The sequence below is a fragment of the Camelina sativa genome, chromosome 5 (genome assembly GCF_000633955.1).
Source record: "Camelina sativa cultivar DH55 chromosome 5, Cs, whole genome shotgun sequence".
In the NCBI taxonomy this organism is placed as follows: Eukaryota; Viridiplantae; Streptophyta; class Magnoliopsida; order Brassicales; family Brassicaceae; genus Camelina; species Camelina sativa.
In genome coordinates this window covers 19,269,161-19,281,260 of record NC_025689.1, presented here as the reverse complement: position 1 = coordinate 19,281,260, position 12,100 = coordinate 19,269,161, and the positions used below count along the sequence as shown (strand labels likewise).

The 12,100-nt window shown below is 31.9% G+C and overlaps 2 protein-coding genes and 1 pseudogene across 2 annotated transcripts; all 3 read left to right on the top strand.

Moving 5' to 3' along the window:
• On the top strand, positions 325–2,023 carry LOC104789398 (annotated as a pseudogene).
• On the top strand, positions 2,245–5,571 carry LOC104789397 (70 kDa peptidyl-prolyl isomerase-like). Its single transcript, XM_010515100.1, has 13 exons — positions 2,245–2,449; positions 2,540–2,632; positions 2,706–2,966; positions 3,049–3,129; positions 3,219–3,299; positions 3,372–3,566; positions 3,768–3,857; positions 3,954–4,129; positions 4,462–4,584; positions 4,754–4,897; positions 5,049–5,176; positions 5,262–5,358; positions 5,464–5,571. Exons 1-13 carry the CDS (start codon positions 2,245–2,247, stop codon positions 5,569–5,571), a joined length of 1,782 nt encoding a protein of 593 aa, XP_010513402.1.
• Positions 7,436–8,909, top strand: LOC104787228. The gene is made up of 4 exons (XM_010512766.2): positions 7,436–7,893; positions 8,084–8,182; positions 8,308–8,374; positions 8,673–8,909. Exons 1-4 carry the CDS (start codon positions 7,576–7,578, stop codon positions 8,717–8,719), a joined length of 531 nt encoding a protein of 176 aa, XP_010511068.1. The 5' UTR covers positions 7,436–7,575; the 3' UTR covers positions 8,720–8,909.

The following is a 12,100-nucleotide window of genomic DNA, read 5'->3' as shown; positions in this document are numbered from 1 at the left end:
CATGTTTACAACCTGAATCATAATCCTTGAAATTATATTAAATAATAATGGTAAATTAAGGAATGATATGTAAGAATAGACACTGCAAAAATGCAATCTATTAGTCTATTGTGGTTACTCAGTTACCTTATTCGGAAGTGGAAAATATAGAAATTAAATCATTATGTTTTGACTTTCTGTTGGCAATCATATCTCTTTTTAGTATTACTTTTAAATGAGTTAATGACGTTGACTCGATACCATAAGACTCTTAATTAGAAAATTTTCAAGGTTATATATATATTATGTTGTTTGGAAAGCAGATTAGGATCAAAACAATAATCTATGGCTTTCTACTGGTTATTATGTCTTTTCATTTATCTCTTTTCTCTTCATATTTCTCCAACAGTTCAGGTAGCCAAAAAGAAAAAGAAAAAAAAATTGATACTTAATTTATACATTATTTGTTTGCATGTACATATGCTGTTGACTCATGTATATCTACTGTTTTATGGCAAGGGGGAAATAGAATACGAATGTGTTGATATCTATAAGCAACCTGCATTTCAACATCCATCGATGAAGGATCACCAAATCCAGGTATGGGGGTTCATGATCATTAGAATTTTGAATTTATCGAGATGCTTTGATCAACCATCAAAAATATTCCTCTCAATTGTTTGTTTGTCTCTATCCTAGATGAGACCAAGCGTCGAGTTTCAAGCCATGCTATCGATGGAGCCAGAAACAACAGATATGATTACTAGTTCTGAAGAACGTTGTCCTAAAGGACAAGTACCAATTCACAAACCGCAAAATAACTACACTAATAACTTTGTACATCCGGAGACAACAATTACAGCAGCTAATCTACATGTAAGTATTTTAAACCACGACATTTTAACAAAGGTTAAAAATATTTATTTTCATTATTTTTATTAATTATATAATGACATGATAAAATAATTTTTTTGGTTAGTATGCAATTATCAAAACATTCGACAAATTCCACTGAGAGATTCGGTGGAGCACAAGCGGTTTTCAGTATCTACAAACCAAGGGTATTAAAAAATCAGTTTAGCAAAGCTTGGGTTTGGCTAAATCACAGAGAAAAAGATATGATAAGCAGCATCCAATTCGGTTGGGCTGTAAGTATACTACGTACAAAATCCAGCTGTCCATAAAAATCATCATATGCCGAGTTATGAACTTATGGCACAATTGATCTGTCTTTTAGGTGCATACAGGATTGTATCCAGATGATCGTCCAAGGCTAACAACATTTTGGGGTAATAAGTAATATTTACTTTATCTTTTAATCCAATTCTCAAAGCTTAGTCACTTCAAAATATATTTGGTTTTGTTGTGTTCTTAATCAAATAAGTACACATTTAACAGTCAGACTCAGACATACACCAAAACGGATGCTACAGCGCGTTGTGTCGAGGAGGATATGTTCAAGTCCATAAAACAATCTACCCTGGTATGGTTTACGACAAAGTTAGTGTTTTAGGCAAAAAGCAGTACGATGTTCATCTTCTCGTCGGTCAGGTAAAACAAAAGTAAAGTATCTGAATTATATTTAAATATTTGAGCAAATTATACGTAAATTTAGCAAACTGTATATAATTAAAAACTATGCACCAAATACCAATAAAATCATACAGGACTCCAAAACAAAGAACTGGTTATTGATGACGAGAAAGACCTTGATAGGCTACTGGCCCTCTAAAATTTATTCGATGGAAGGAGCATCACAAATTTATTTCGGCGGGTATGCAGGAGGGCCAACTGGAGCTATCAGTCCTCCGATGGGGGCAGGGACTTTTCCGAGAGAAGTAAACCGTATAGACAACTTAGCAAATTTCATGAAACAACTTAAATCTTTCCAAGACAAAAAAGTCTGGTCGATATAAACTGTCATAGTTTTGAGGAATATGTGGATAGTCCAAAGTGTTATGATGTATGGTATCGTGAGTTTGAACTAGGCAGTGGAGAGATGCTCACGTTCGGTGGACCTGGTGGGGTGTGTGGTATGGTCTAATCAATGGTTTCATTGTTGTTGTTCTTGTTGTAGTTAATTTCATAACAATAATGCTAATAAATAAATTTCTTAAATAGAAATTTTAATCAATTTCTTCTAAAATTTCAACTACTAGTTTACTTTATTGGACAAAGTTATTTTTTCCTTGTCGAACTCGATGTCGACTTCGTAACTTCTCAATCCACCGGACCTTTCTAGAAATCAATCCTTCAAAATCCGCCATGGATTCATCGCCCGTAGCTGTAGAAGCAGCTAAAATTTCCGACGACGACGAAAAACTGGAGGAGGAAGATGGAGAAGTCATCGAATCAGCTCCTCCTCTCCAAATCGGAGAAGAAAGAGTTCTCGGTGCCTCCGGCATCAAGAAGAAGCTTCTCAAACTCGGTGATGGCTACGAAACTCCTGAACACAGTGACGAAGCCACAGGTTTCTCTTCGATTTCCTTTTGATTAGAAATCAAAAATCGCATTCATGATTTTAGATGATTGGAAACGGTAACGAGTTTTTTTTTTGCAGTTCATTACGTTGGTACTTTGCTTGATGAGAGAATCTTCTATTCAACAAGAGATAAGAGTGAACCTGTGACTCTAACTCTAAAGGATGATGAAGGTTAGGTTTTGATTCCTTTCTTGTGTTCCTATTTTTCTTAGATTGACTGATCCAATTTAGATGATTTTTGTAGTTAAGGCTCCTCGAGGCTTAGGAGATTGTATTATGACAATGAAGAGAGGAGAACTTGCATTGTTCACTTTACCTGCTGATCAAGGTTATGGAGCTGAGGGATGTGATGATAATGTGCCTCCAAATTCTGTTATTCAGTTTGAAATCGAACTTTTCTCGTGGATTTCTGTTGTTGATGTTCGTAGAGATGGAGGTATTGTCAAGAAAATTGTAGAGAAAGGCAATAAGAATGCGACGCCTAGTGATTTGGATGAAGTTCTTGGTTAGTATGTATCTCACAGCTTGTTTTCATGTATGACACATCCTTGATAATAATGACTACTGTGTTGTTTTCATTGTTATAGTGAAATACCAAGTTGAGCTTCTTGATGATACCGTTGTGGCCAAATCACCAGATGAAGGCATTGAGTTTTGTGTGAATGATGGTATTTGATTTAATTACTGTCCGTTTAGAGTTGTTAACTGGACCTTATTTTTTAATTTCATTTCTAATTAGGTATGCATTGGTTTTTAGGTCATCTATGTCCAGCATTGCCACTAGCAATTGTAACCATGCGTCCTGGAGAAAAGGCCAAATTGACTGTCCAGCCTCAATGTATGTGGTGATGTCACTTCAAAAGTCATAAGTTATTGCAAAATCCGCTGCTTAAATCTGATAAATGTACAGATGGGTTTGGAGAAGAAGGAAGAAGTTCACGTGGGAATATCAATGCTGTTCCACCAAAATCTGTGCTAAATATTGATGTAGTGCTGGTGTCCTATAAACCTGTCATTGATGTCGTGGGCGATTCAAAGGTTCTTAAGAAAATTCTGAGAGATGGCGAAGGCACAAGTGTTGCAGACGATGGTGCCACTGTCACTGGTACGTGTGTGTGTGTAAGATTTAGTCACAGCTTTTTTTTTGACCATATCACTAGAATTTGAAATCTGGTTGTACATTAGACAGAATGGGTAAAGGGTTAGAGAACTTTAGTGATTAGGCATCTTATCTTCAATCAAACTGAAAATAAAATATAGGTTACCTCATCCTAGTTGGCATGACGTAGTTTGAAAGTTAATGCAGTCAGTTATGTTGCAAAGCTAGAGGATGGAACTATATTCGAAATGAAAGGAGTTAAGGACGGGGAGCCATTGGTTTTTGTAACAGATGAAGGTCAGTCAATGAATTCTAATTATTCTTTTGGCCTTGTTAACTGTATTTTAATTTCAGCATTGACACAAACTTGAATTGCTTACTTGGTATTTATAGAGCAAGTGATCTCTGGCTTAGACAAAGCTGCTGCAACAATGAAGCGAGGGGAAAAGGCGGTATTGACAATAAGTCCTGAGTATGGTTTTGGAAATGTGGAAGTCCAGTGTGACCTCGCTAAAGTCCCACAATGTTCAACTCTTATATATGAAGTCGAAATGTTAGACTTTGTCAAGGTAATAGCTAATACTGGGACTTGAAAGTACTTGATATTGAGCTCTGAGTTTCTTGTTCTGTTAACTCTTTATTATGTCCATAGTTCTGAACCATAGCACAAAGTTCACTGTGTTTGGTTGATTGCTTAACGAAAATCTGAAATGTTCTCCCTCATCAAAAGATCAACACAGACATTTAAGCTGAATCTTAGTTATCTTTCTGGAGATGGAGATCTTCATGTTGTTGGAACAACATTATGCATAACTTTTATTTCATATTCGCAGTATAGCTCTGAAAGTACTCATGGAAAGTGTTTACACACTAAGTTTTCCTGTTGTTCCATTGAGAACAGGAGAAAACGCCAAGGGAGATGAACAATGAAGAGAAAATAGAGGCTGCTAATAGAAAGAAAGAAGAAGGTAATCTGCTCTACAAAAATCAAAAGTACCAGCGAGCAGTGAAGAAATATAATAAGGTGATTCACTAGAAAAGCTATAATTGAAATTAACACAAGATACCTACGTATGTAGAGTTCTACCACATTTTTCCTTATTAAATCTAGAAACTAATCATATTTAATACTAAGGAGACATTGAGCAAACACCTGACATGTATACTTGGAACATGGTAATATATGTTTACAGGCTGCAGAATGTATTGCGAATGGCTTCTTTGAAGGTGATGAAGAAAAGATGGTCAAGGCTTTGAGAGTATCTTGCTTCTTGAATGGTGCAGCCTGTAGTCTAAAACTAAACAATTTTCTGGAAACTGTCAATCTATGTTCGGAGGTAAACAAGTTTAAGAAAAAAAAAGAGACTCATGTCTAATGACGTGGTTATCTTCTTTTGTTTTGGTCATACAGTTTATATAACCTTTTAGTAGTTTTAGCATCCAGTACTGCTATAAGATGACAAGATCTCTTTTCTTTTTTGGCCACAGGTGTTAGCTATTGAGTTCCAGAATGTGAAAGCTTTATATAGGCGAGCACAATCCTATATTGAGTTGGGAGATTTGATTTCAGCAGAAATGGATATAAAAAAGGCTTTAGAGGCTGATCCTGAGAACCGGTAAAAGAAGGAACTGCGTATGTTGTTTGTTCCATCCGCATATTTCTCCTGGGCCTCTTATGCAATGACACTTTAAAATTTCCAGGGAAGTGAAGTCTCTTCACAAGACGCTGAAACAGACTAAAGCTGATAGCAACAAAAGAGACGCTAAGCTTTATGCAAACATGTTTGCACCATCTAAAGTAAGTTTCCTTTGTCCTTTAGTATTTCAAGATCATTCGCCAGAAAAGTACATTCAATTTTGATTCTAACAGTTGTGATGATATCTTATTATATACTTGTGGCAGAAATTAAAACTTATGGAGACAGAGGAAGAGAAAATGGCAACAAATATAGACACTACAGAGCATTCTAGTGAACAGCTCAGTTTAAAAATGCCACAGACAGATAGGTAATTTCTGTGGCTATGCAAGAAAGAACCCTGCAAAAGTAGTTCAATGTCATGAAACATACTCAAAACAGTAAAAAGAACGGAATTTAGAGTTTTGAAGTAGTGAAATTAGCTGATTTGATTCAGGCATATATTTTGTGTTACTCATGTTGTTGCTCTAGAATATAGATTAGGAACACGGAAACCATGATATACTTCTGTCCTTGAAGCATAGGGTTCGAATCTTCTTCAATGCAAGTACAATTAATTGTCTCCGTTTAAGGATTGGTTATCAAAGTTTGGTGAAGAAAGTGCTGGTACTAGGAATTGTTTATCTATGCATAAATATAAGTTTGATATATATAATACTGTAGAAAGGACTATGTGCAAGAAAATAAATCAAAGTTGACATTGTGATATCAACTTTATAGCATTCAAATTCACCAATAACAAAAAGAAAATTTTCTATAATATTTCTACTTTTTTTTGTTTGTTATCATTTGCTATGGCCGTACTCGTTATATGTCCCTGCTTTAGCCAAAATGATGATTTGAGGGTGAATAGATGACATCGTGGTGGCACTACAAACCTCTAGATCACATATGTGCGGCAATACTAATTACAGTAGATAGGTCACATGACTTTCAGATACTTATTATCCTTAGTCAAAAAGGAAACCAAAAATGGTTCTAGTCAATTAGTCAAAGATATCTATATTCTTAATACAATGATTCAAATTGGGTTGATGATACATAAACCGCTCAAGAAAAGTGATGTACGTGTTAACATGTATTGCCAAAAGTTAGTTTCAAGCAAGAGTGAAGTCCTCGAACTTTCTAGCTATGATAAAAATAAAGTTATACTACTCCAGTGTTACAGTGTGATATTCAATGGATATAAGAATCTTTCGGACGACAAATTGGATTAAACTGAGACTGTAATTAATCTAGTATCCAATGGGATTAACCGAGTTATGTACTGTGAAAAACCAAATAATTTAATATGTAGATAGGCACCGCACCTATAATGGATGGTGCAGGGTGTAGGTGTAAAGTGAAAAGAGTATAAGATGGGATATAAATGAATAGTACGTAAACATCTATTGCCACTACCACTAACCTATTGGCCCAATGTTCATAATCAGTAAGCCAACTGTCAATTATCTACTGCATGCAAGCTAAGAGTGTCCAAAAGGAGTATTACGCTACATGACAAAAACATTTCTTAAGTTATGTTATTTCTCTGTCTTTTTGAGTTTTGGATTCGATCTGCATGTTTGGACTTGAAACGACAAAAGCAAAATAATTTTGTTTGTTCTCATACAACATGTCAAAAAAAATATCACATCATCTTCAACCTCTAATGATATGTTTTAGTTTCTTATTGGTTGGAAAACAAAAAAAGATCACATCATCTCAACCTCTAATGATATGTATTAGTTTCTTATTGGTTGGAGAACAAATAAAAGAGAGAAAGAAATGTCAAAAATAATAATATCACATCATTTCAAACTCTTATGATATTGATTTCTATTGGTGGAAAAACAAACAAAAAGAAAGAATGATCTCGGCTACAAACAAACTCTAACAAGATAAAAGCTTTTCCAATATCATGAATATATATTTCCTCTTTCCGTTTTATAATGTTGAAATATCATATATCTTATTAATATCTTGCATAGAAAGTAAAATTGTATATTTAAGGTAGTATATAATAGAATTGTATATGAAACTCTCCATCATCACGTATTAGTTTTGAGTTAAAAGTTCATATTGCCTTTAATTATTTTGAACTAGATAGTGACTAAAAAAACCACAACTTGTTTTTGCCAACAATCATACATTTATTTTTGAATTTTAAAAATATAAATAATATACTCAAGATATATGGTTATAAATATTTTTTTCCAAACCAATACCCTTTTGGCTGCACCGAAAGAGTATATCCTCTTCTTAAAGGCCTTGAAGCCTAGAGAGATAGAAAACAAATAACAAAAAAAAGAGTGTTTTTTGGGAGAAATCAAAAGAAAATGGATATATCGGATTTAGATTTTAGCGACGCGGGAGACTCAAGTTGGACAATGTACTTAGACCATTCTCCTTCTGTTTCACTGCATCGCCTAGATGATAACAATGGAGAAACAAGACAGGAACATGATGAAGATTCTTCAATGGTGTCGGATGCATCTTCTGGGCCTCCATATTACCGCGAAGAGACCATTCCTGAAGATCCCATCCAACAAAACACACTATATTGGTGCAAAAACAAGAACAAGAAGAAGGTTCATAAAGAACAAAGATGTAGTGAGAGATTCAACTCTTCACTTGATGACACAGCTAGTTCATTGGTATTGTGAATTCTGAAGCCACATTTTATCCATACATATATATATATATATACAATTTTTATTTTATTTTGTTCATCTGTTATATGATAACTTATTATTGGATAAATGAGTTTTTACATATTTCTCTATATTTATTTGCTTCTGAAGTTATATCATTTTAATCTCAATATTTGGAAAAATTATTAAACAGCCGGTTGGAGAAGAAGTTTCAGCGTATAAGCAACATCTAGATGGGTATCAACGGCTTGATGATTTCTCTCGAAGCTACTCCACAAGAAGAATATTCAAGGTCTCTACATATTACTTTTTTTTGCTTCATGGTCACAAATTATAACTTTATCAGTGACCACAAGCTATACGTCTTCTTACCACTTTGGCTTCTCTAGAAGTTTAAAATTTCTATTTCTGTTGCAGGGAAACTTTAACTCGGGGTTCCTACAACAAGATTTCCCAGTTGAGAAAGTAGCTTTGGATAATCAAGGTATGATGTCCTCTTTATTTTTATTTTCTGTCTCGAACCATATTACATATATATAAGCCAAAAAAGACATAATGCATAAAATATCATACATGGGTCGGTTTACTTTTAATTCTTGCATAACCATAGATACATCGATATAGATATGTATATATATATATATATATATGTATATGTTTATATAAGTATATATAATATGTATAATGTATCAGTTATCATGCATGCATGTATATGTATGAGTAAAAAATATGCATGTAAAAGTATAAATTAATTAAATTAAGCTTTACAATATGTGTATCAGGTGGCAGTAATCTGAAGAAGAGGAGAGGGATAAAGAATGAACTTTGAATATGTATTATTTGTTTCCATTTTATTATTTTACATCTTGTGCTTTCATTTCTCGAAAGTTGAAAATTAAGAAGAAAAAAAAACAGAAGGAACACCTTCTCATCCTTTAATGTGTTTTGCTATCATGTACGTTGTCTTTAAGAGAACCATGTGGGTTTTCTTTTTTTCAATTAATATATGATAAATATTATTGAATTGTAGTTGATTTTGACGTGTACATATACTCCGTTGAATTGAAGCATTGGCATTTACATAACACTAGCACACATTATGTAAAAGTTTCTAATTCGACTCTAATGCATTAAAATTAAAACCAAAATAGAAATATGCGTTTACAGAAATAGTTAGAAGATGTGTAGAATATTCTTCCGTTCATTTCTTATTATGGGTTTTGACGGTCTTTTTTATTTAGGCCCCGATTGGTAACGACGGTTATTTGTGGTCGTAGAGACTTTGACTGTAAAAATTTGGCTGCAGAAACTTTGGCTGTAGATACTTTAACTGTTAAAATCTGATTGTTAAAAAAAAAACTTTAAAGGCAGTGACTGTAATTTTATTAATAACAAAATTGTAAGAAAATACAAAAGTGATGATAAAAATAATAAATTTGTGAAGAGAAGTGGATGTCAAAAGATAGAAAAAAAATGCTGATAATTAATGTATAAAAAAAAATTTTGTGTAAAAATATATATAAATTTATAGAGAGATTTTAACTATGATGGAGGAAGAAAAAAAAGTTTTTAAAATTTGTTTGGTTTTAAAGCGTCATTTTGAAGCTTTAAAAATTGAAGAGAAACAAAGAAGGAAAAAATTAAAGTTGCTGTTGAAACTTTAAAAAATAAAAAGGTCATAAAAGTCTGTTTGGCAAATTAAATGCTTTAAAGACTTTTAAATGTTTTTAAAGTCTTAAAAGTCTTCACCAATCAGAGCCTTACTCTCCATGCTATCTTCTATTGCCTATACTCTCAAGGCTTATCAGTTGCACGCAACCAAAAACAAAAAAACTATCAAGACTTATCAATGTTCGAAATACATTTTTTTTTTTTATAAACTCTATCGATTAATCCTGTCAGTTTTGGTAAAAAGGAATTAACTAATAAAATTATATCATCTAATGCAACAATTCTTTTCTAAGATCTAAATTCAAAATTTTCCATCAAAGAGTTTAAAAATCAAAGTGAATTTAGGTCAATTTTGAAGTTATCTTATTTTATAACAAGAGAAATATGTGTGCACCTAACAAACTTGTAATATAATAGGGGTTATATGTCCACATGTGCACCATGTCAGAACTATAAATTGCTCTAATTATATTCTATCTGTTTTATTTTTCTTTCAAAATACATGTTACATGATTATTGATTTTTAGATTAGCTGTAATGTTGATTAATTTTTAGATTAGTGTACTGAACCAAACTTCAACTTAATTATTACTAAATAAGTGCATTGTAGTTCGTGAAACTCCTAAGAAGAAGATTTGAGTCTTGAAAAATTTATGAGTAAGAAGTACATAAAGGGATAAATATAGTTACCCACGGATGAAGCATAAGTACATTGATTGAACATGTAAATATATAGAGAACATTTCTACTTATTTGCTACTTTAAGTTTTCGTACTCCCATTTCTTGTACATTCCTACACAGCTGGTCATGGACCCTTCTCATTATTGTACACTTTATGCGTATTACTAATTGGTCGCATTTATTTGCTTATACATATATCATGTTATGTTATCCATCAAGTTTTTTACTATACTTAACACTCAAAATTAATTATATATTAGCAACCAATTGACAAAGACATTCGAAACAAATTCGGAATTCTCGAACTCAAGATGGATTTCAAACTCATAATTCTTTTGGTTGTTCTGAGCAAAATAGTTTAAAAAAATGTGAATACAATTTTACATTATTCAAAAGAAAGAAAAAACACTTATATCATCAGGTCTTTTTTTTTTCACCCGCTGTGGAGCCGGACTAAGTGGTGGACACTTCTAAGCCTTAAGTTATATACAAAATAAATATATATGACATAATATTTTTATGTTTTGTTTTTAGTGTTTTTTAAGAACTAGAAAATAATCTTGTTATGATATACTCTTATGTGTAGATTGAGATGATTGAAGAGTGACATACCGATAACACTAATACAATTACTATACTAATATGGTCTAGTATTTTTCTTTCTTTAGAATTTGTTCTAAAAGATTTGTTTTGACTATTCTTAAGCACCTTTAAAGAAAATACATGATTATATAGTTTTTTAAAAAATAATTGTTTACCTATAACAAGACTTGGTTTAGTATATTATCTTTAAAGTTTCAAAATCCGAAGAGAAATCAGGTGTATTAATAAAATTGGAATGTACGTAGGAAATTAACTGATACGAAGTACGTTACCCAAAAAGAATGTATTAGAAAATAAAACGTCAATGAAAAAAGGTCATATATATCGTATGTTTCGGGTTTTTATTACATACAATCTAATATTATTTTTTGTTTATTATATAATCATGCAATCTCTATATCTCTGATTCAATTTCTATCATAGAGGAACGAGAAGATATATAGTCAGCCTTTCTTTGGAGCATTAGCATATAGCAAGTTAAATAAGTACGTCGAACCGAACATTCTTAATCAACGAACATGCACTTTACATTCAGGTTTCCTGCTATCTTGTATCCAGGTACTACGACTCAATGTGATAACCGAAACTAACACATCATAATTCCAATTCCAAATCTTGTTAGGTTCCTAACTATAACACGTTATTCTAATAATTTTTCTTATAGTACGTAGTCGTCAAACTAATTTTAGATTAGAATGAATGATACTTACTCCAAGTTGCTAGATTCTTGCATTAACTATATTTGCTAGAGTGAAACCACTTACTATATCTGTCACTAATTAGTTATCCAGTCTTGAACTAAATATAACTAGGATATATTCCGTGCTTAAAGCACGGGTCAACATTTTTTAAAAAATTTATAATATAATAAGAAAAATTATTGTTTTATTTTTTTAAAATTATTTTATTTGAGATAATATTTATTTTTAATTGTTATATAAATCTATTAGTCTATTTGAATATTAATTATTTTAGAATATTATAGTATTTTATTTTTGACGTATTATAATAATTTTATATTGTTTATTTGTTGTATTTGCATCATATTTTGTGAAATATAAAATAGTAATTTTAATATTATAATTGTGAGTAAATAAAAATTATTAATTTATCATCTATATAAATTTATTTTTACCAACCCGCCAATGTGGAAATTAAAACACACATTTTCATACATTGAGTAATATATCTTCGTTTTAAAAAATTCAAATCACAACATATGCAGAAAAAATATACATTTTATTAATTATAAGT